Consider the following 24939-nt stretch of genomic DNA (forward strand, 5'->3'; position numbering starts at 1 on the left):
TGTAAAACGAATCACACAGAGGCAATGAAGAGAAAAGAGACTCCTATCTGAGAATATATTGATTACAAGCCCAGATAATGGATTTTTCTGTGAAGTCGTTCTTGGTGAACGCTGAACTTTTACAGAACTATACAGATACTGTCAGATCAGTCCTTACTGACAGAATAGTACAATTCTAATTTAGCCGCGGTTCTCACGGCTCTTGCGGCCATAGAAAGAGCCGTACACGTCGTTTTCTTCCTTCTGCGGTGGCTATTGGGGGAATTAGTGGCTGAGAACTATATCTGTGGCATGGAATCTGGTAGTCTCATACCCAACTATTATATGCCTAGAACATATTTATGTATTGAATATACTCGCACTACCGGGCACAAGCTTTGGAACATCTCCATTTGGCCAGTTTTTATTGAAATTTATGCGGCTTAATGTCTCGGTGCGCTCTGAAATTAAAGCCTAGAACAAATTGGAGATAAACAAAATGATTCTTTTGATTTATTTTTTAACAAAATTTAGTCTTAATTTTTGACTCCTCCAAGCAGCCGCCTTGTGCAGATCTAACCGCAGAACTCACACCCGAGGCCTCTATCTACAATGGAAGTCGCATATTGTTCTACCCAGCTCTGCTGCAGATGTTCCGCACATGTTCTGCACTTGTAGGGTGCTTTGCTGTGACCCCTCTTGTCCAGTTCATCCCAAACCAGCTGATGGGGTGTAAGCCTGGAGATTGTGCGGCCATTCCAGGATTTGTAGCCTAGTATCTTGTTCTTTTATAGCCCTGACCCAGCCTGGAGGTAGTTTGGGGAAAAGAGGAAAAACGAGGAAGTTCCGCGCTGGTCAGTCAAACCAAGTAGTAAAATGCTTGAAGGACATTAAAAGAACAATGAAAAAATTACAGTAAAATTCAAAAAGTATAAAACATGTATCAGACATTGGTAAGATCAAGCTGAAAATAATGAGCTGATTAATAAATTGTATCAGGCTGTAACTATACATCCAAACAGTCTGTATAACTAAGTGGAAGTCAGCTTGAAAAAGTCCCAGGACCGGGACGAAACGCGTTGACGCCCACCTCCACACCAGCTGCTGTCTGCTGTTTCCTACTGCTCACCGCTAGCCATTTCAGTTTGTGGCACTCTCCGTTCTCCGTCTTGGTGCGAGGCAACTGACTCAGTCGCTCAGTCCCTGCTCATCTGGACCCTCTACCCACCTCCCCGGCTCTCAACACCCAGCCGGCTTTCTTTCCATCTCAGCCGTACAGTCGGCTGCCGCACCGGAGCATCCTGAGAGGCCTGAGTTCCTCACGCTGGTTAGTACTTCCACGCCCCTCTCACTCCCCTTCGTGGCGCCCGACAGGGCGAGATACAGCCACATTCACAAAGGGTTATTGCGACGTCGACTATACCAGCCTCGTGCTACTCTTATATTTGGATCAGCTAGATGGATACAAGTTAACCAATTTAGTGAATACATTGTTGCCATTTATCAAGTACTTTTGTTTCCACTGATGCCGATTACCTGCGAACTGTGACTTCCACTTATACAGTTATACAGATTGTTTGGCTTTATAGTTACAGCCTGATACAGTTTATTCAGCATTTCATTTTTTCATTGTTCTTTTAATGTCCTTCATGTTTTTTTATTTATTGTTTTGAATATTAAATTATCCATTATCATTATTATTCATATTTCTCATGCATTTTACTACTTGGTTTGATTGACCAGCGCGGTACTTCCTCTTTTCATTTTTGTGTCGGGTTGCGATATTCCCCTTCTGCCATTACCGCTGCAGGTACATGTTTTGTCTAACAGTGTGTTCTTTAAGCGCCTAGAGTTTCCTTCCTTTCCTGAAGGTAGTTTGGGGTCATTGTGTTGCTGTAGGATGAAGCCGGCGTGATGATCCAAAGATGTCACATTTTGATTTATGGCTCCATAAGACCCTTCTCCCAGTCCTCAGTAGCTCACTGATGGTGGTTCATGGACGCAGGCCAAGGCTTGTTATCATTGCTGCACACCTGCTGTACGTTCTCACCCCGTTACTTGTTCCCTGAGAAATGCCTTTATTTCGATAGCTCTGAAATGTACATTATTACAAGTTTTTGATACCCTAAACTTTTGTTTCCCTTTACCAGTCACGGCTCACCTGTTATACCAGGGGATTGAATTGCTTCAATTTCAATAAAAACTGAATAAAATGGGGATGTTCCAAAAACTCTGACCCGTAATGTACATTAGGTCTCAACCAGCTGTCGTGAAAGGATACGAGTTAATGGTTATTCTATATTTTCCCCTGACAGCAGGTAGAACTTGTCAAACGTCCATAACTATTGTTCAGTTCAGTATTGTTACAACATAACAGAAAACTGATATCATGAATTATACCCTGATCCGGGGTCTTCCCTGATGATATCGCATGGCAATTTGCTGGATCGCGCCCGCAGACTGGTTCCAGCACTCGCCTCGCTTCCAGCAACTCGATTTTCTATTTTTCCGGCCACTATAGCACTCTGGGGTCCCACGGAGCTTCCTAAATAAAATGTGCTAGGTGAGAAGACCTTTGGGATCTGGTATAACCTATTCTTCACTCCTCTGTGTTGGGAAAAAGTTTGGTTTTTCTCTTTTTCCAGCCAGACAGCCGCAGAAAGATTAGTAGAGATGAGTGTACATTTCCTTTCATTGCTGTGCCAACGCAGAGTACCAGGTACAGAGGTCTGCACACATGCCGTGGCACAGCCTCTAATTGCCAGTGTATATAGATGCTACTTGGGAAATGAAAGACCTGAGTCTCTGTTGGTTCTTTGCTGATATCCGCTGCTTTTTATTAGAATTAGGTCCGTAAAATAAGCTCCGGTAGCATCAGGGCTTTTATATCTATCCTGTCCAGGAATTGTAGGACCTGGTCAGGGTGCCGGGTTATGACGCTACTGGCGGGGAGTATTTTCTGTACAGATTCATCCAGAAGACTCGGTGCATTTAGGCTATTCTCTGCACTACCAGTAGGGTGAAGCTCTGCTGTCTGCATGCTGGTGGTTCCGGTAGTTCTACACCTGTAACTGGTATTTGATGGTTAGGGTGCTGCACTGGAGAGGTGAAACACTGCTATGTCATGCTAATCATTTGTCATTATTCCCCAGTGTCTCTCCAGTGCTGCCTCCAGGTCCCTGCTCTCATTGCTCTGCGTTGGTGCAGAGCTCTAGGTGTCACTGCAGAAGTGCAGAGCAGTTCAGCCATTGTCATGCAGGATGAGCTCTCTATTGTAACTTCACATAATTAACCCCGCACCTAAAGGCTCCTGTCTTGCTGGGAATAGCCCCGGGCTATCAGTATGGGCCCTGGGGTATATTCAGAGGGGGAAGTTGGGGGATGTCCCCACTTCCAGAGGAATCTCCGGACGGGGCTGACTTGTGGAGACGGTGGGAGGGTTAATGCTTTTTCTGGGGGACCCCGAGATGAATGTCCCTCTGGCATTACACCCCAACTAGTTAGAGCCCAGTGCTGATAGATGGAAATACGAGGGAACCCTACGCATTTTTCCGCCCGGATTTCCTCAACCAGAACTGGCTCAGGAACTGCACGGATATCACTGATCTGTGCAGGCTTCTGTAAATACGCTGCTCACAGGGCAGTGTGTTAGAAAAGTGTGTTTTGACCCGATTTTAGTGATTTTACGGATGTGTTTAAGAACATGTTTCTTGGTACATTCCTGAGCACTATTGTTTCCTATGGAAAGTACTTCCCAGTTTAGCCGATAATGTATTTAAATCAAATTATTATTTTTTTTGCCCCAGTGTTTTGCAGTTTGAATCTTGTTATTGCGCCTGTTTGCCTTTAGTAAATCTCTGTCAGAAATACAGGCTAAACTCCCCCCTGATTGACATCTCGGCCAAACACGATTCTTAAGCTGGGTACACACTGGAGCGATATCGGGACGATTTTCAGTTTCGGAACATCTTATCACCACCGATATCGCTAGCGGCCAGTGCTTTATTAATGAATGACGTGACGGTGATTGTTCTGTCGCTCGTTAATGTCGTCCAGTGTGTACGCACAGTCGCCGTTCACGGGCATTCGTTCCGATGTCCGTCGCTTCAGCGTGTACCCAGCTTTAGTAAATTTACCTCTTACCCTTCATTTGTGAGTCTGCTTTACAATCCTCCTGTGTATATGACACATCACTGTGGTATATTGAGGGAGATGTATGAAGGGGCAGGCAACGGGCGTTACTTATCAGGACCTGATCGCCCATTTAGGTTGGCGAAACAGGTCCCTCCATCGGCGGCATGTATTGTGACCTTAGTTGGCGAAGAGGGAGATTGTTAACTCACGTCTTTGGCGAATGGCACTCTCCCTCTTCCGGCTTCTGGACGGCGCTCTTGTTGATGCACAATCCCTGGCTATGGGAACAGACAGCCAGGGACAGTGCTATGCTTTCCAAATCGATAGCTGCAGCTGTCGGAGTGGTCAGTGCCACTGAGCATTCATGGCATTGCCTGGCACACCAGCCGCTGGTATCTTGTAGATAGGAGCGCCGATAACGGCAGGAATGCATAGCCCTCACCCCACATTTATACATGGGGGAGAAGCGGTATTAGCGCACACATAACGTACGCTAATACCACTAAACCCCCATAACAATGGATCATACATCTCCCCCACAGTGTAGTAATTGGATAATGTGGCATTGGCCGTGATAACCGCTTCTGTACGCCATGAGTATTCATATTTGTCACCTGATATTACAGATATTCGCACATAAAACTGCAATTTTGATCCTTTTTTTTTTTTTTAAGCGGGTGTCACAAAGGTTCGTCCAACTATAAATGAGGCCCTAGGTCTGCAAATGTCACTTTTTCTGATTTTTTTTTTTTTTTTTAGATGTGTATTTCAGTAAAGGACAGCAGGTGGCGCTCTGACACCAAATGTATTTTTAAAGTAATTTGTAACCGTTTAGAGGTTATGGGCCAAATGTAATCGGTAGTCTGTTTTAGTAACAGTACAAACTCGCACTTTCTCGCACTTTTAAAAAGTGTGAGTTTGTACTGAAACTCGCAAATTCAATAGCCTGCGAACTTTTCAGCTCGAGGCTACTGCATTTGCGAGTTTAGGAGAGTTTAGGACTATGTAAACTGACACCTTTTAATGCGAGTAGCATTAAAAGGTGCAAGTTTTAGAGAAGTCATCACAGATCAGTGAGATCCGTGATGGCTTCTGTGTGTGTGTGTAAAAAAACAAAACGTGCACCCCCTCCCCAAAAGCATAACCAGCCCCGGGCTTTATAAAGCCTGTTCTGGTTCTAAAAATGCAGGGGCCAAAATGCGTAGGGGGCCCCTGTATATTAAGAACCAGCACAGGGCTTTGTTGAGCTGGCTCTGGAAAATCAGGGGACAAAACGAGTAGGGGTCCACTGAAAATTCCAGAACCAGCACCGAACTCTTTCTAGTGGGGGGATAATGCCACAGCCAGGGAAACCCTTTCACCGGTTTCCCCGGCCAAAGCATTATCCCTGACCGCTAGTCAGTCCAGGCCGGGGATCCCTGGGGAGTTGGGTACCCCCCCAATAAAGGGGTACCCCTCTCCAGGGTACCCCGGGGCTATCCCCGGCACCCAATGGCCGTGGGTGCCGTCTTGATAGTGTTAGTGTAAAGTGTAAAAATGAAGTTTCCATATTGTCTTTAGTTGTAGAACCACAAGTACCAGCAAGCCTCCCCCGGATGCTGGTTTTTGGAGAACCACAAATACCAGCATGCGGGGCATTACGGGCCTGCTGGCACTTGTAGTTCCACAACTAAAGAAATATGGAAATAAACAAACATACCCCCTGAAAGTAAAATTTTAATAAAACATACATGCACACTCACACTCTCACCTAGTATCTGAAGTAATCCATAGGGGTACCTGAAAAAAAAAAAATCCATACTCACCTCTCCTATGCGTCGATCACGTCCAGTTGTCCAAGTAGGCAATCCAGGGGTTAAAATAAAAAAACGCAGAAAACCCGATCCATACGGACTGAGCAAAGGTATGTGTGTACACATAGCTTTGCTCCGCGTAAATGACCGGGGCACACGTGTGCCCCGTCAGTGAAGGGGCCGCCAGCCAATCAGGAGAAGCTCCCTGATTAGCTGAATGCGGCCAGCCTGTGTCTCCCATAGACTTCTATGGTGTGAAATCCCCATTGAAGTCTATGGTGGGAACCGGAACATCGTAGCCGCAAGATTAATTGAGGTTAATCTTGTGGTTACATCAATGATACAATGTCGCGAGTTTGAGAATGGGGAGTTTTAGTGAACAGACACCCTATTACATTGGAGAGTTGTGAAAAATTGCGAGTTTAGCACCAAACTCGCAATTTACCAAAACAGACTACCTATTACATTTGGCCCTATATGATGACAGCCGATGGTTAGGATTAGGGTTAGATTATTACTGGTGTTACTAGACATACCCTTAGGGATCTGGAAACTCCTCATATGTAGTATGGATTATTTCATTTTTCCAAAAACATACTGGTAGGGTAACTGGCTTCTGCCAAACCCTATTGTGTATGTATGATGTGAGTGACTGATATGTTCTTGGTAAAGCGCTGTGGAATATGTGTGCGCCATATAGATAACTGGTTATAAATACATTTTTGATAGTTATTAAATTCTTAGCGATACTTTAAACAGTGCGCTAATGAAATGTTATCAAAGTCTAGTGTGGGAAAACGGCATTTTCCAGTGATTAATGTGTCATAGCGGCAGCCTTCTACTCTACAGGGGCCGCAAGTTATCCTTCATCTCATTAATGGGGTAAAATAATACATATAATTTTAAAAAAATGAGCACCTGTAATAACTTATTAGTGGGTATATTAATTTAAAAAGAAACAAGTGTTACAAGTTATACCAAACAAATCTGACAATAGAGGAGGAAGAAGCAGGGGGACGAAGTAGGAGGCATGGGGGGTGGTCCGTTGGTGTATTACCTTGTATACATGTGCTTATGTACAGTATTGTTGTTTTATGTCCTAATGGCGCCACCTATGGGCCGTCTGAAGGAAGACATGTCTCTTCTCCAGCTTGTAGTGACATGCATAATGGGCGTGATTCAGAGATGGACAGTAATGCAAATGCTAAAATATGCTAATGCCTTCCAAATCACAGCTGAGCATAGGGACGCCCACTGCTACCTTCTCATATCCGTACAGTGTAAGCACAGCCCAGCATAGGGACGCCCACTGCTACCTTCTCATATCCGTACAGTGTAAGCACAGCCCAGCATAGGGACGCCCACTGCTGACTTCTCATACCCGTACAGTGTAAGCACAGCCCAGCATAGGGACGCCCACTGCTGCCTTCTCATATCCGTACAGTGTAAGCACAGCCCAGCATAGGGACGCCCACTGCTGCCTTCTCATATCCGTACAGTGTAAGCACAGCCCAGCATAGGGACGCCCACTGCTGCTTTCTCATATCCGTACAGTGTAATCACAGCCCAGCATAGGGACGCCCACTGCTGCCTTCTCATATCCGTACAGCATAATCACAGCCCAGCATAGGGACGCCCACTGCTGCCTCCTCATATCCGTACAGTGTAAGCACAGCCCAGCATAGGGACGCCCACTGCTGCCTTCTCATATCTGTACAGTGTAAGCACAGCCCAGCATAGGGACGCCCACTGCTGCCTTCTCATATCCGTACAGTGTAATCACAGCCCAGCATAGGGACGCCCACTGCTGCCTTCTCATATCCGTACAGCGTAATTACAGCCCAGCATAGGGACGCCACAGCTGCCTCCTCATATCCGTACAGTGTAAGCACAGCCCAGCATAGGGACGCCCACTGCTGCCTTCTCATATCCGTACAGTGTAATCACAGCCCAGCATAGGGACGCCCACTGCTGCCTTCTCATATCCGTACAGCGTAATCACAGCCCAGCATAGGGACGCCCACTGCTGCCTCCTCATATCTGTAAAGTGTAAGCACAGCCCAGCATAGGGACGCCACCTGCTGCCTTCTCATATCCGTACAGTGTAATCACAGCCCAGCATAGGGACGCCCACTGCTGCCTTCTCATATCCGTACAGTGTAATCACAGCCCAGCATAGGGACGCCCACTGCTGCCTTCTCATATCCGTACAGTGTAATCACAGCCCAGCATAGGGACGCCCACTGCTGCCTTCTCATATCCGTACAGCGTAAGCACAGCCCAGCATAGGGACGCCCACTGCTGCCTCCTCATATCCGTACAGCGTAAGCACAGCCCAGCATAGGGACGCCCACTGCTGCCTCCTCATATCCGTACAGCGTAAGCACAGCCCAGCATAGGGACGCCCACTGCTGCCTTCCCATATCCGTACAGTGTAATCACAGCCCAGCATAGGGACGCCCACTGCTGCCTTCTCATATCTATACAGTGTAATCACAGCCCAGCATAGGGACGCCACAGCTGCCTCCTCATATCCGCACAGTGTAATCACAGCCCAGCATAGGGACGCCCACTGCTGCCTTCTCATATCCGTACAGTGTAAGCACAGCCCAGCATAGGGACGCCCACTGCTGCCTCCTCATATCTGTACAGTGTAATCACAGCCCAGCATAGGGACGCCCACTGCTGCCTCCTCATATCCGTACAGCGTAAGCACAGCCCAGCATAGGGACGCCCACTGCTGCCTTCTCATATCCGTACAGCGTAATCACAGCCCAGCATAGGGACGCCCACTGCTGCCTCCTCATATCCGTACAGCGTAAGCACAGCCCAGCATAGGGACGCCCACTGCAGCCTTCTCATATCCGTACAGCGTAACCACAGCCCAGCATAGGGACGCCCACTGCTGCCTCCTCATATCCGCACAGCGTAAGCACAGCCCAGCATAGGGACGCCCACTGCTGCCTCCTCATATCCGTACAGTGTAAGCACAGCCCAGCATAGGGACGCCCACTGCTGCCTACTCATATCCGTACAGTGTAAGCACAGCCCAGCATAGGGACGCCCACTGCTGCCTCCTCATATCCGTACAGTGTAAGCACAGCCCAGCATAGGGACGCCCACTGCTCCCTCCTCATATCCGTACAGTGTAAGCACAGCCCAGCATAGGGACGCCCACTGCTGCCTCCTCATATCCGCACAGCGTAAGCACAGCCCAGCATAGGGACGCCCACTGCTGCCTCCTCATATCCGTACAGTGTAAGCACAGCCCAGCATAGGGACGCCCACTGCTGCCTACTCATATCCGTACAGTGTAAGCACAGCCCAGCATAGGGACGCCCACTGCTGCCTCCTCATATCCGTACAGTGTAAGCACAGCCCAGCATAGGGACGCCCACTGCTCCCTCCTCATATCCGTACAGTGTAAGCACAGCCCAGCATAGAGAGGCCCACTGCTACCTCCTCATATCCGTACAGTGTAAGCACAGCCCAGCATAGGGACGCCCACTGCTGCCTCCTCATATCCGTACAGTGTAATCACAGCCCAGCATAGGGACGCCCACTGCTGCCTTCGTACGACGACGTCCATCAATGTAAACATCAGTAACATGGATGCACATCAGGCAGTCACGCAGCATGTAAGGTAGGTCTGACCAGCCGCAAACACTGCAGCACTCATACTGCGCAGGAGAACGCAATGGCTAATTTATGCACGCCCATGTAACTGCGTGTAAACGGTCAGGCACCTGCGTTCTTCTAACACCCTCCCCCCGTTATTACATTCCCCAACTGCTGACCACGTGTCACTCACTTTGTAAGTGGGTACTGTGTGCGTGCGTGTGTACTCACAATGTGTGCGTGCGTGCTCACAATGCAATTGCTGCATTGCGTTCATCTCTGAATCAGAGCCAATGTTGTATATTCTTCTACAAATCTTTTTGTGTCCGCCCGGCTGTGGCCGTGGATGTAATGACGTTCTCCGTGCGTCATGCAATGTCAGGTGACCTCTCGCACATTTGTCCACGTGCTCCGCGTATTATGCTGCTACTAATTGTCTATTTCCGTCCCGTCCCCCCCCCCCAGTTATCAGAGGCTATTACAGACCATTTCCGTGCTGGAGGCGCAGCGCTCACAAGCCGTTCTAGACGTGGAGAGTTTAGCCCAACACCAGGGGGAAGCGATGGCCGATCCTATTGGATTTGTGGAGAAGCTGCAAAGGAAGGTACAATACAAAGTGTCCCCCTTATCACAGCCAGAGTGTGTGTATCTAATCTGATTTACTTTAGCCAGTGTTCCTCCTCATCCATGCATGGGTAAATGCAGAGATAAAGAAAAATATTCAACAAATATATAATCCATGGATACATAAAAATGATAAATACATTCAAATATCAACAAGATAAAAGCATATAAATGATACATTGCAGCAGTGTTTTATATAATGGATGGTCCTGAAGCATCTGCTATTTATATGAATACAAGTCCTGGTATGCCCAATGGGGCCAATTGATAGCGGGCCTGATTCAGCAAGGATCGCAAATGCGATTACGCACGGATTGTTGCGTTCTGCGAATGCCTATGCGTTGCAGTGCACGAACCAGCAGCTGCGATCGGGGACCCATCGCAGAGTGATTGATATGAAGTGCCGTTTGTGGGAGGTCCGGTTCGAAATGCAGGCATGTCAGGGCGTTTGAACGCCGTGAGTAAGGTCAGAGCTCGTGTAAGTGTGCGTGAGGCTGCGCTGGTACTCGATGTTACCGATGGTTTCGCAGTCTTGCTAAGTTACGGATGTGTGTAAGGTGGGCGTCCCTATGTTATGCTGCGGCGGCATAGCAATCGCAACGGATTAGCATTTCATCGCAGTGAGACTACGTGCGTGATCGCAGTTGCAATCCTTGCTGAATCAGGCCAGGTGTCCGTGGTCTGGCTTGTTAGTAACAAGAGGCCTGAACGCTGTATATACAGCTGGGCGAGCGTCTTGGAGCCTGATAATGTTGCGTTTCAAATCCTCTTTCTCCTTACCCGTATATCAGCTCAGTCAGTCATGCAGCGGGTAAGTTCCATCCTCAGGGGGTGTGTTGGTTAAGTCCGGTGATAGGCACCTGTGCCAGATGGCGTAGCGCTGTCGGGTGTCCTGTAAGCATTGGGTTTTAGTCCCTATCCGTCTATGTGGAACGTTACTCTGTCAGACTTCGCTGTGTGTCTCGCTAAGCAGCCGCTTTCCTGTCCTCCTGGAATAAATGTTTGATACAGGAAATATGACCAGTTTATTGTTCTGTCGCCTTTTCTCCCCCTGTATAGAAATAATTGGCGTTAAATCGTTGCTTACAGGAGTTCGCTACCAATCTTTATTAACATCTGATCCGGATCTGTAATGCGCCAGACTGGACTGAGAGATAATGTGGGCGAGCAGTCCCTGCTGTGTTCATAAGCTGGGTACACATTAGACGACCTGTGTACCCAGCAGACTCGCAAAGTAACGGATGACCTAGCGTGCTGTCCTTACGCATCGCACAATCTGGTGACCGACCGCGCCATGTCGTTTATCAGCCGCATCCAAATGCACGGGTTCGTTCATCACATTAGATCGAGCTGCGTGTACCGCAGATCTGTGGATGCGATAAACGACCCCACGGAGGCGCGCAAGAGCCGTCCTAGTGCGTGCACACTTGCCTTTGTCGACGATCTGTCAGAACAATCCGCCGTATTCGGCGACATGTCGCCTAATGTGTACCCACCTTTACAGTGCGTTCGGGCATCACGGTGATGGGATCTGACTGCCTGTGGCCTAATTGTTCTGGTCCATTGCCTAGGAACTGCCCGTGTATGGGCGCTTTTAGTCTGCCATGGTAAATTTCATCATGCCTCCCTCTGATGGCACCTCTTAGTTAAACAATGGGTGTAGCTCACAGGGAATCGGTATGATTTACCACCGTACCCATGCCCGGTGGTTGGAATCCCCACAGCGGCATCCCGGTAGAGAAGGAAATCCCGATCGTCCTAAGGTAAGTATATACTAACCTATTTCTACTCGCTAACCCTCCTTTAGGGTGCCTAACCCTAACCTTCTCCCCCAGTGCCTAACCCCCCCTCTAAGTGCCTAAACCTAACCCCCCCTTCCCCGCCGCCTAAACCTAAGTCCCCCGGGGGGGTGCCTAAACCTAACCCTAAGCCCCCCCGGGGCTGCCTAACCCTCCCTTCCCTAGGCTAAACCTAACCTCCTGGGGGGGTGCCTAACCCTAAGTCCCCCATGGGAACCCTGAACCTAGTGTATGTCTAATGACAGGTGTCGCATATCGACGCCTCTCTTTAGACCCTTGCCCGGGATATGACAGTTGGGAAACCGGCTGTCGGGATTAGGGTCCAGATTCAGAGCCGCTCGTTAGTTCCGAGCGATGTTTGCCCAACTGTGCATGCGTACGGATCGTAATACGCATGCGCGAACCAGTCAGTGCGGCCGAAAATCGTTTGTTCGCTAAATAGCAGGAGGAGGCGTATGTGGGTGGTAACAGGGGAAGGTGCTTGAAAACGGGGAGTGGAGATCCGAACGCAGGCGTGCTTAAAGGTCAAAACGGGCGTTTTAAGGGTGTGCATAATTAATACAGCAGCGTCATTGACCACGTCACTGGGTTATTTTATAGTTAGAACTGCTCGCAAGATTGTGGTAGGAAAAACCAACCACAAGAATAACGAGCAGTTTATACGCTGGTCGATGTACTCGATTAATCTAATAAATAACGGACATGACTTAGGATGCGAACGGCCAGGGGGTGTAGTTATCCAAAAAACGACCGCAACATTTGTTCGCTCGTTCAGACATGGAGGCGTGAACAGACCGCAAAGAGCGAACGGTTTATTTGAATAGCCACCCCTTTTTCCTGAACGACCGTCCGCAAATAGCGTCCGGCTCTGAATCAGGCCCTAGGTCCGCCGGCTTCCCGGCTGCATACCGCTGACAGTAGCATTATGGATCCCTCAAGACAACACGTTGGGAGTCAGCGAGCGCTTGCTGCAGGGAGATTCCACCCTACTCATTTGCAAATAATCTGAAATATTGGGGTATATTTTTTAAATCTCCTAAAAAGTAAAAAGTCCATGGAAACCAATTAGATTCCAGAGATTACATTTAAAACATGTTAGGACCCTGGTGATGGCTAGATCATTGTCGTCATGTCCTAAAATGTAAGATGACTGGTATGACCGCTGGTGTACACGTCTGTAGCACGTATGCAGTCCCTTCCTCCTCACCTCATTACAGGACTGTTGCCATTGGGACCTCTGCTATAAGGACCAGTGAATAACCCATCTCTAGGGTGAACTACGCCTCGTTTCGGCTAATGCGATAAGGAGTCGTTGGGTCACATGGCCATTTTCCATGTCTTTACTTTGTAGCCTTTTAATTTATGGATTATCCGCTATAAATCACAGAACATGTTAGACACACAGGCCTAAATCTTAACGTAGCTTGTGTCCTATGCTCTGCAATATATTTTACAGCAGCGCCATATAAATAAAGGTTAATTAATCTATTCACTAAAGTATATTAAAAAGGTATACAGCAGGCATTATAATGGTTTCTTGAATACGACGATTGCAGCCTTGTACTTTATGTGTTGAAGTGCGTCTCTATCTGCTTTGAATTATATACAAGACATCATGGCACACGTATAATAGCCCGGCTGGTGTTGCCTTTTTAGATTAGTGCCGTTTTAAATCTCCAGAATGGTGGCAGCGGTTCCTGCAGCTTGCCCGCTGATGCGTTTATAGACCTTTGTCTGCGTTAGAGCCAACATTTAGCACACAGTCATCTTTCAGTTCTTGTAGCTGAGAAGTATCCGCTGGTTTTGGATTCTATGTAGAGAATATCACCGGTTTCATTACATCCTTTGCTTTACGTTAGATGGACATTGGTATTCCTCGCCCCCAGAGGATTGTCCAGTTGCCAGAAATTGCCTGGGAGCAATATACTACGACTCTGGGGAACTTCGAGAGAGAGTTCAGGAACCGAAAACGGAACTCGCGGAGAGTGAAGCTCATTTTTGATAAAGGTTAGTAGGTTAAATAAGAGACATTTGTAGCACGTGTAAGTGTATATATCTGTATGGGGCTTCCCAAGTGTCGGATTCTGCATGGACCCCTTGTATTGTAATTATTGTTGTAGATCTGCAAGGCACCGCTGCGCTGGCTACTGGGGAAAGGGGAGCATGCATAGACTGGGGCGTACATGGTAGACAGAAAGCCGTATTCAATTTCAGCCAAGCCGCGATACTTTTCTGCGGCCCGGACTTTTCGCCTGTTTTGCAGGCGGGAAAGTATCGCGCGTGTGCCCGCTTTACCCCGTATTTAATTTGAAAGTAGGCGAGAACGGGACTCGGCAAAACTTGAACAGGCGGAAAGTACTGTCAGTTTTGTGGAAATCAGCCTGACACCCCCCAAATGATGCTCTGACATGGGGGTTCCCTATGGTACCCCCCGATTTGGCTTGCTGAAGGTATTTGGTCTTTTTAAACGGGCTCAATAGCTGCTAAATAGAGTTTTTATATAAGTGATGCAGAATAGTATTCAGGAGGTTTTTTCTCCCTGATAATAACTTATCCCAGCAAATTTGGGGTACTTGAAAATGGGGGTCAGCATATTTAAAAGTTGAAAAAGTGAAGTTGAAAAAATCGTGAAAAATCCACCTGCCGCAAGCACTTGCAATAAAATAAACACCTGGGGCATACTTGGGGACCCCCCCAGAGTCAAGTTATCTAATTTTTAACTTTGTACCCCAACATTTATTTTTTTTCGCCCCCTTTTTCAAAGTTATTTTTTGGGGTGTCGAGTGTTTTTTAAAAAATTTTTTGACACAGATTACCTTTGGGGGACTGTCTGAAGGCTGCACGGGGGTTCCCGCAACGTTGCACCCCAAAACCCCAATTCTGCACTTTTTTTCCGCCTGCCATTCATAGGCGAAATTTTTTCGCCTAGTACATTGCATTGACTTTCCGCCTAGGCGAAAAGTCTTCCAAATTGAATACGGGGTAAAACCAAAGCAGGCGAAAAAGTATCGCGCATCCGGACTTTTCGCCTCAAATTGCATACGGGCCAAAGTGCAGAATTGAAAAATCAGGTGGCGGGGAAGGCAATGCTTGCAATCTATAGAAAGAAAAGGACGAGGTGCGAGTGTGATCAGAGCGGACATTGGCAGCTGTGAAGCGTATCAATGAGAGTAGGGTGAGCTCTAGAACAAAAAGAGCACTGCAATATTTAAAGGCAGTGGGATAGCCTGATGGGGTGGGGCAGAGAATTCCATAGGCGCAGTGTGGGAGGTGGTCAGCATAGAGGTGACCGTGCAGATCTTAAAGGGCACGAAGCTGAGTATTCTGACATGAACAATTGAGTGGGAGGTGGGGTGGGGTGGGGGCTCGGGGAATTACGTTGAATTGTTTTCTGAGTGCAGGGAGCACAACAATAAATATTGAGCTCTGCCTGAATATATATATGTTTTTGCCCCCCCCCCCTCCCAATGGAAAAAAAAAACTGAATACAAGACAAAGATCTCCTGAGTAACCGCAAAGTATTGTGGCAATACCCCATAACCCAGTTGCTGGGGGTATCGGCAAAATTCTAAGTGTTGGATTTCCCGGATTAGCCAATCCCGACCGATATATGATGCCGATCAGCAAATCTGGGATTTTTAACAAGATTCCCCGATGGATCGGCGTCATCGATGATCGTCATATCTGACCCCACGGTTTCGGTCTGATCTGGGAAACAGCAGGCAGATGTATGAGGCCTTGAGGGGGCAATTACTATCTCACACGGGGCCAGATGGTGTTGGGGAAACTTTTTTCCTACAATAAATGATCATTTGAAAACTGTACTTTGTTCTTACCCATCGTGTCTTGTGTTCAGTTTTGTGTTGGAAGATCTGAAAGTGCGACAAATATGCAGATCAGACTGAATAACACGGAGGTAACAAGGAACACAATAGTTTCGGGAGACCTGCGTATAAGTTATGCATTAAAATCACCTGGAGATGGAAAATCCATTTAAATTTAGTTTGTCTGGTCCAAAAAGTAATTTTATCTTCCGTTGTCATTATTCCCATGAGATCAAAACGTGTAATTCCTCCTATGGTAGCGCCGCGTTGTATATTTATAATAGCGTATTTGTGCCGGGGGGGGGGGGTCTTTCATACATTTTGTAACATTCTGTGTTGAATTCATATGAGAACCTTTTATTGCCCCTGACAGTTGGGTTACACCCCAGTTCTCAGGCCACAGGAGACAATGACGGGGAGCCCTCGGCTTATTCTGTTTTACCCCAGAGCGATGGTCAGGAAAGTTCAACGAGCAACGTACAGGTGAGCGCCATGGTGCTGACGGGCTGCGCCTCCACAGTCTGGTGCTGTAGGTGTCTCGTAGGGTCCGTGTCGCCTGCAGTGGGGGCGGATATCTCATTTGTTGTATTATTAACAATGAGAATACGGACGATCGGCTCACCAGGTACCAGTGACATCAGGGCAGGTGATGGTTGTTCCTGAGTGTTCAGGGTACGGCACGTGAAAACATTCTGGGGGATATTCAATTGTTTTTTAGGGCGCCTAAACTAATGGACGGGCGACGGAGCAATTCAATTGTTGCTCTGTTCGGGCGCGCATAGCCGCGGTTAGTCACGTTTTCTGCTCGCAGCCTCCTGAGGTGGCGACCACAAATGTGCGATAAGTTGGCTGTTTAGGTGCCCATAGGAGGACTTTAGACAGGGTTAGCTGCTATTCACAACTATACCCTGTGCTTTTGGGCACGCATACGTGGCACGGGTGCCTAAAGAACAATTGAATCACCCCCACTGAGTCTAAATGCTATTTACAGAATGCAATGTACGTAAGTAAATGCGCGGCAGAACGAAACGTTAAATCTACTCGTAAGTTTTATATATTTTCCTTGTAGTTTTCAATGACTATTTCATCCTACGTAAATGTTTTGGAGTAACAATCAAGGTTGGCGCCATTATTAGTCGAACCTAAGTGGTCGCCTAGGGCACCGATAAGGAGCTGCCTAAAACACTGAATGGGTGACACAATATTACTCATCCCGTGGTTTTAATGCCCCTTCAGTGCCCCCCACATGTAGAGATGCCCCCCCAGCCCTCGCTTGAGGTCGCAGTGATTTTAATGCAGTCGATTAATTTTATACTGACCTGCTCATTGCAGATACGAGGAAGACTATGTATGGACTCCAGGCCAGGGACCTTCAATCAGCTGTGGACGGTGGAAGAGCAGGTGATGGACAGAATTAATGTTGATGTATCTCGTTGGCGTAGTACTTAATGCCTTATAGCTTAGGGGGTATACAGGGCCGCTCTGTGCCACGCTATAAATGCGGGGGGTCATACAGGGCTGCTCTGTGCCATACTATAAATGCAGGGGTCATACAGGGCAGCTCTGTGCCACGCTATAAATGCAGGGGGTCATACAGGGCAGCTGTATGCCACGCTATAAATGCAGGGGTCATACAGGGCCGCACTGTGCCACGCTATAAATGCAGGGGGTCATACAGGGCAGCTCTGTGCCACGCTATAAATGCAGGTGGTCATACAGGGCAGCTCTGTGCCACGCTATAAATGCAGGGAGTCATACAGGGCTGCTCTGTGCCACGCTATAAATGCAGAGGGTCATACAGGGCCGCTCTATGCCACACTATAAATGCAGGGGGTCATACAGGGCCGCTCTGTGCCACGCTATAAATGCAGGGGGTCATACAGGGCCGCTCTGTGCCACACTATAAATGCAGGGGGTCATACAGGGTTGCTCTGTGCCACGCTATAAATGCATGGGGTCATACAGGGCCGCTCTGTGCCGTGCTATAAATGCATGGGGTCATACAGGGCCGCTCTGTGCCACGCTATAAATGCATGGGGTCATACAGGGCCGCTCTGTGCCACGCTATAAATGCAGGGGGTCATACAGGGCCGCTCTGTGCCACGCTATAAATGCAGTGCGTCATACTGAGATGGTATTAAATGTCCTGTCACAACGAGCTTCTGAGTCTGCTAAAACGTTTACGTTCTGTCTGTAAGATGTGATACCAGTAATGAACAATGGATCAAGCAATTGTCTGTCTCCCTCTCTCCCATGCAGTGTTACTTTGTAACTGCTTTCATGTATTTCATTGTACGTGTCGCTGAACGTGTCTTACGAATCCACAGAAAAAACTGGAGCAGCTTCTCCTGAAGTTCCCGCCGGAAGAGGTGGAGTCCAAGAGATGGCAGAAGATTGCTGACGAGCTGGGAAACCGGACCGCTAAACAAGTGAGTTACACTGCCCCTGGTGGCCTGTGCTGGGAAACAGAACCGCTAAACAAGTGAGTTACACTGCCCCTGGTGGCCTGTGCTGGGAAACAGAACCGCTAAACAAGTGAGTGACACTACACTGCCCCTGGTGGCCTGTGCTGGAAAACCGGACCGCTAAATAAGTGAGTTACACTGCCCCTGGTGGCCTGTGCTGGGAAACAGGACCGCTAAACAAGTGAATGACACTACACTGCCCCTGGTGGCCTGTGCTGGGAAACAGGACCGCTAAATAAGTGAGTTACACTACACTGCCCCTGGTGGCCTGTGCTGGGAAACCGGACCGCTAAACAAGTGAGTGACGCTGCCCCTGGTGGCCTGTGCTGGGAAACAGGACCGCTAAACAAGTGAGTTACACTGCCCCTGGTGGCCTGTGCTGGGAAACAGGACCGCTAAATAAGTGAGTTACACTACACTGCCCCTGGTGGCCTGTGCTGAGAAACGGGACCGCTAAACAAGTGAGTGACACTACACTGCCCCTAGTGGTCTGTGCTGGGAACGTTGGGCACATGCTCCCTGCCGCCGTCACTTTCTCCTTATGCAGCAGAAACTGTTGTTTGGAAGTTGGATTCATGAATCTTGCGCATGGCGAGATTAGCGTTGCTGTTTATCGGGTAACATTTCCCATCGCCTCTTGTTTCCGCAGGTTGCCAGCCGAGTGCAGAAATACTTCATAAAATTGACCAAAGCTGGTATCCCTGTGCCAGGGCGGACTCCAAACCTCTACATGTACTCTAAAAAGGTAAGGATCCGGGACTCCATATTCACACACACGTGTCGCTTCCTACATGTGACACAGCTGGCGGTACGTCTACTTTTTGCATATGCGACAGTGCGCTCTGTTTGTGACTGTTACATAAAAATGTCTCCATTCAGTTGTACAGCTGTAAATCGCCCCCTTATCTGCCATTGTGGGTAACGTTATTCCTGCCTTGTCTTAGCCTTCAAGCAAGCGGCAGCATATTCTCAACAAGCATCTGTTTAAACCCTCCACCTTCATGACTTCTCATGAGCCCCCTGTGTTCATGGAAGAGGACGACGACCACTCCAGTTTCTACAGCCGGGACCTAGACGCAGCTGGTGACGACGACGATGAGGTCTCGGTAATTGCGCCTGAGAAATACTCTTTATTTATATACTTATTATTGCAGATGATGCACGCCGTTCCCGGCCTCTGTATCTGGTCACTCTCGGCCTGGGCCGCTTTGGCCGATATAACCACCGTCTCAGAAACTGGCTTCATAGATACATTTGTGCGTGTAACAAGCTGTACGGCGTTGTGTGTCTTTCTATGGTGGCATCGCCGTGGTGTTTTGGTTCTTATTTATTTGACCAATTAGTGGTATAAAAATGTCCAGATCTATGCGCCAGCTGTTTTTAAATTAACATTTTATTACATTTTTTATTTTTAAGTTAACAATGCTTTCTTTGTGTAATGCTTACATTTTAGTATATAGACCATTCCTTAAAATTATTTGTAAGGAAGATGATAAAATATATTTAAAAACACCATATACATTGCACATAGCAACCAGAGATGAATGTTTTATTATCAGTTTGTAGTGAGAGGTATTATGTGGTGGATTTCTGTTGGTTGTAGCAAGTCATTGTCATTGTCAGTGTTAGTTTAGTACATACCTTTTCATAGGACGATATTCTGCATATGGGCTATAAAATAAAAAGCCAGTTTGCATACCGCTATAGTATTGTCCCACTATCTCTGTATGATACACCAATCCCCCTCTTCCCCCACAAATATGTTGTACCCCAATATTTACACCGTTTTCACCTTTAATGTCAAACATTTAGGCCACATTTACAAAACATTTTTTATCTTGCTGTATCATTAATTGGTGTAGACCAGGGATGGGCAACCTCAGGCCCGGGGGGTGTATAAAGCCCCCTGGAATCATTTGGTCTGGCCCTCTGAGCTTTTTTCTGCTAGCCTCATCTGGTTAGTAGGGAGCCTAGAATGGCCCCCTGCAGCCAGAATCTATGCAGCAGTGCCGCCTGTAGTGTCTTAGGACGCGTCAGACGGTCACACCACTGCCCTTACAGCTCCCCAGAGCATCCTCAGGATGCTCCGGGCATTGCTGTAATCACCAGCTATTGTGGCCACGCCCTGTGTGAGGGGGCGTGGCCTGCACCTGGCCCGCAAATAATGTTATATATCTCAAAATGGCCGTCGGCAGATAAAAGGTTCCCCACCCCTGGTGTAGACAATAAGAAAATGGAAGAAGAGGGAACTTAGAACATGTATTAAAGGTTATGTATAGCTAAGCTGGATAATATACCTGAAAGCCCTGTAAGTATTTTAATATGTCCCCATGCCCCCGGGTATAGTGTTAGGACTGAGATGCCTCTGTAAGTGCAGACAGAGTGGATGACAAGCTTGCAGACTTGCTTTGCAGAATGGCGTTGTGTGGACTCAAGCACAGAAATATCACATCTGGTGCGATGACTGTGGTCTTGGGTTTTACTCCTGAATCGCATCCCATTTAAGACACTCTCCTAAATCTGTTGGGGGCAGGAGGGGGCTTCAGTTGTCATCGATGGAGAAATACAGCAGGCAGGGAATTGTCACATGTAACTCTGAGCAGTGAATTGTGCCCTGAGGATGTTCTGGTTGCTGTATACAGTCATTGATTTAACACTTACGGTAATTGTAGTGGCCTTTTAGATTTTCTAAAGTTGTAATTTATCAGGGGGTAGAAACGCCTGGAGATTGTGTAGTAAGCTCTATATATGTAGGATCTTTATTGTATTGTGTAGTCAGGATACATATAATAAGATTAATTCTCCTCCCCGCCGTAGCTGAGATGTCTCTGCTCTTCCCCACAGGACGAGGAGACCGTCCCCGCCGCCTGCCACGGCCTCGCAGAGTACAAGGAACTACTTGAACTGAAAAAATTGAAGAAGCAAAAACTCCAAGAGATGGAGGTAGAGAGCGGATTCGTGCAGCACGTTGGCTTCAAAGTGAGTTGGTCATGCAATAAGGAAATCTCTGTGTACTTACTCTATATGCTCGTGTCCTCCACATTGGGGGAGTGTGGGGGGTTACCGTGTGAGATGCGTAGTCTGCATAGAAATATATCTCGGGTTACCGTAAGCAGAAACGTGCCATGCTGTACATTATCGTCCTAACTGGTAACGAGGGAAACGTTCTACAGGTGAGAATGAGACATTAATAATTGTGCCCTGACTGCCTCCCATACATACATGTACCCGATGTGTGCTCTGTATGGGGCCTAATCGTGTTTCCAGAGCACTTTAACATGAATGATCCGGGTTACATACAGTATATGCTGGTGACTGGTAGCAATAAGTTATGTCGGCTTTGTTTTTGCAGTAATGTGAACATTGAGGAGATGTTACATTAACACTAAGTGCCTGGTACCTCGGTACAGAGTATTAGGTGTTGCCGGCAGGTAACCGAGATTTTATTCCAGTGTTCGGCGCATGTTACATTTGTAGCCACGTCCGATCCTAAAAGCAATTTCCCACCTTCATTTTGCTACACGTTTCTGTAGGATGACTTATGTACTAGGAAGAGAGTCCTGGTTATTGCCGTCATAGCAGTAAGATAATGCACCTTCGCTTAGTAAGTTACACATCGTCCCTTTCCGGGCCTGAGCTGTCTCCTGAATGGCTGCCTGTTTGTATGTAGCAGAGAACACTCATCCAACTTGTTACAGATGTAATCAGAATGTCTTATGCTGGGCGCAGACCTTATAATATCTGACAGCCTGACACCATCAGATATAGTGGCCGTACTCTGTGCGATATATATCAGTGTACGGCCGCGCCGTATCTACGTTACTCCTCTGACGGAACAGGGAAAATGATGGACGGGCACGGCAGGTGCCCAGCATTAATCTGCTGACTATAGTATTATAGCATTAATCTGCTGACTATAGTATTATAGCATTAATCTGCTGACTGTATTATTATAGCATTAATCTGCTGACTATAGTATTATAGCATTAATCTGCTGACTATTATTATAGCATTAATCTGCTGACTGTATTATTATAGCATTAATCTGCTGACTATAGTATTATAGCATTAATCTGCTGACTATAGTATTATAGCATTAATCTGCTGACTATAGTATTATAGCATTATTCTGCTGACTGTATTATTATAGCATTATTCTGCTGACTGTATTATTATAGCATTAATCTGCTGACTGTATTATTATAGCATTAATCTGCTGACTGTATTATTATAGCATCAAGACTGCCTCCCATACATACATATACCCGATGTGTGCTCTGTATGGTAGCAATAAGTTATGTCTGCTTTGTTTTTGCAGTAATGTGAACATTGAGGAGATGTTACATTAACACTAAGTGCCTGGTACCTCGGTACAGAGTATTAGGTGTTGCCGGCTGGTAACAGCGATTATTTCCAGTGTTCGGCGCATGTTACATTTGTAGCCACGTCTGATCCTAAAAGCAATTTCCCACCTTCATTTTGCTACACGTTTCTGTAGGATGACTTATGTACTAGGAAGAGAGTCCTGGTTATTGCCGTCATAGCAGTAAGATAATGCACCTTCGCTTAGTAAGTTACACATCGTCCCTTTCCGGGCCTGAGCTGTCTCCTGATTGGCTGCCTGTTTGTATGTAGCAGAGAACACTCATCCAACTTGTTACAGATGTAATGAGAATGTCGTATGCTGGGCGCACACCTTATAATATCTGACAGCCTGACACCATCAGATATAGTGGCCGTACTCTGTGCGATATATATCAGTGTACGGCCGCGCCGTATCTACGTTACTCCTCTGACGGAACAGGGAAAATGATGGACGGGCACGGCAGGTGCCCAGCATTAATCTGCTGACTATAGTATTATAGCATTAATCTGCTGACTGTATTATTATAGCATTAATCTGCTGACTATAGTATTATAGCATTAATCTGCTGACTATTATTATAGCATTAATCTGCTGACTGTATTATTATAGCATTAATCTGCTGACTGTATTATTATAGCATTAATCTGATGACTGTATTATTATAGCATTATTCTGCTGACTATAGTATTATAGCATTAATCTGATGACTGTATTATTATTATAGCATGAACCTACTGACTGTATTATTATTATAGCATTAATCTGCTGACTATATTATTATAGCATTAATCTGCTGACTATATTATTATAGCCTTAATCTGATGACTGTATTATTATTTTCTACTTCAGGGTCCATAGGGGGTCCACAGGGTTGACCTTGGGGTATAGGTTGGGAACCAAATCCGGGCACCACGCAGTTAAAGCTTTTAGCTCCCAGGATGCACTGGGTCCACTCTCCCTATAACCCCACCCCCAAGCCAGAGGCACCTCAGTTTAAGTTGGTGCCCGGCCGGAGTCGGGTCACCGTTAGCGCAGGGGGAGCTGATTAGCAGCCCCTAAGCTTATTTTATTTTTTTAGGGACAAAGTTTTTTCCATGGACCTTGGACTCTTCAGAGCGGCAGCGTCGGACTGTCCATAGGACGTCTAAGCTGCCGCTCCGTCACCCCGCTGGCGCTGAGACGCCAGTACAGATCTGGGGATCTCAGCGGGACCCCAGAGTCTGTACTAGCCGGACTCTGTGGGCGCCCAGGACTGCTGCCGGATCCACGGGGAGCAGGTAAGGTCGCGGATCACCGCTTGCGGTGATCCGCGCATTTCAAATGCAGTCCTGTGCCTCCGGTCTCAGGGGACAGACCGGAGGCGCCGGCAGTGGCGGCGGGCCCCCCATACCCCGTGTGTCCACTAGACCACCAGGGACTTAACGATCGGTGCAGGGAGCCGGCGTCCCGGGGGTTAATAGCCGGCCAGGGGAGGCAGCCTTCCCTGTTACAGCGGCTCCTCCCCTCAGCTCAGCGCGCCTTTCAGTATCCATAGTCTGGCGTCGCTGAGCTGCTTCCTCCGCGGGCCACGCTTCTTCTGAGGTCTCCAGCGGCCATTTTATCTCTGTGGTGCAGCAGAAATCTCTGGAGATGGCAGTGAGTCCAGTCCCCCTGCGTACCTCACCATCAGGTCAGTGTACACAGCGCTGTAGCCTTCCCAGACACTGAATCTGGGCAGTTGAATGCAGTGTAATAGTGCAGTATATTATATGACATGTTTATGTATATATGTATATATCTGCATTGTATGTGACTTATGCTAGTGCTGACTGTACTTTATTCTCTCACCTGTCAGTGTATATCTATCCCTTTTCTTTATCTGCCCTAATACAGCTGTACTTAGGGTGGTTCTGAGACCTCACATTTATATACTTGTTAATATTTGTGTGGTTTGTCACATACTGTTGCGTGCTGCACGTTGCCATATTTTAGATGGAACTGTGTGTTGCATACGCTGAAAATGGGTCCCTGCAGCTAATTTTTGGCATCAGTCAGGACCAGTATAGTGCTGCTTAATATTTCCGCCAAGATTGGTCAGATATGTCTGACCAGGAGATAGAGCGTTATACTGCACCCATTTTTACTATCCTGCAAGTCATGTGCTGCAGGTGTTAGTGCGGAGGATTTGACTCATAAAGGGTTCTGTATGTGGCGTCATCTGGTGCTGGCCTCTTTCACGACCCTCTTGGGCGGTTTGTTTTCTCGGGATCCTCTCAATTGCGGATAGCCGGGCGGGCCCCATTGTTGTACCTCACTTGGGGTTACTTCACCATACTGCCCTTTTCATCTCAGGGTATC

General features: G+C 47.4%; 1 protein-coding gene across 4 annotated transcripts in view; it reads left to right on the plus strand.

Annotated features, from left to right (window-relative positions):
- ZZZ3 (zinc finger ZZ-type containing 3) overlaps positions 1-24939 on the plus strand; it is a 101189-nt gene that overhangs the window by 64880 nt on the left and 11370 nt on the right. For all 4 annotated transcript variants that reach the window (XM_088450090.1, XM_088450091.1, XM_088450092.1 and 1 more), the window contains exons 3-10: positions 9990-10128; positions 13807-13954; positions 16145-16254; positions 17104-17172; positions 18099-18200; positions 18886-18981; positions 19181-19342; positions 21081-21215. In XM_088450090.1, coding sequence (XP_088306216.1) covers positions 9990-10128; positions 13807-13954; positions 16145-16254; positions 17104-17172; positions 18099-18200; positions 18886-18981; positions 19181-19342; positions 21081-21215 — 961 coding nt within the window. The remainder of the gene's footprint in view (positions 1-9989; positions 10129-13806; positions 13955-16144; positions 16255-17103; positions 17173-18098; positions 18201-18885; positions 18982-19180; positions 19343-21080; positions 21216-24939) is intronic.

The sequence above is a fragment of the Taudactylus pleione genome, unplaced genomic scaffold, assembly GCF_031769625.1.
Source record: "Taudactylus pleione unplaced genomic scaffold, aTauple2 ptg000506l, whole genome shotgun sequence".
NCBI lineage: Eukaryota > Metazoa > Chordata > Amphibia > Anura > Myobatrachidae > Taudactylus > Taudactylus pleione.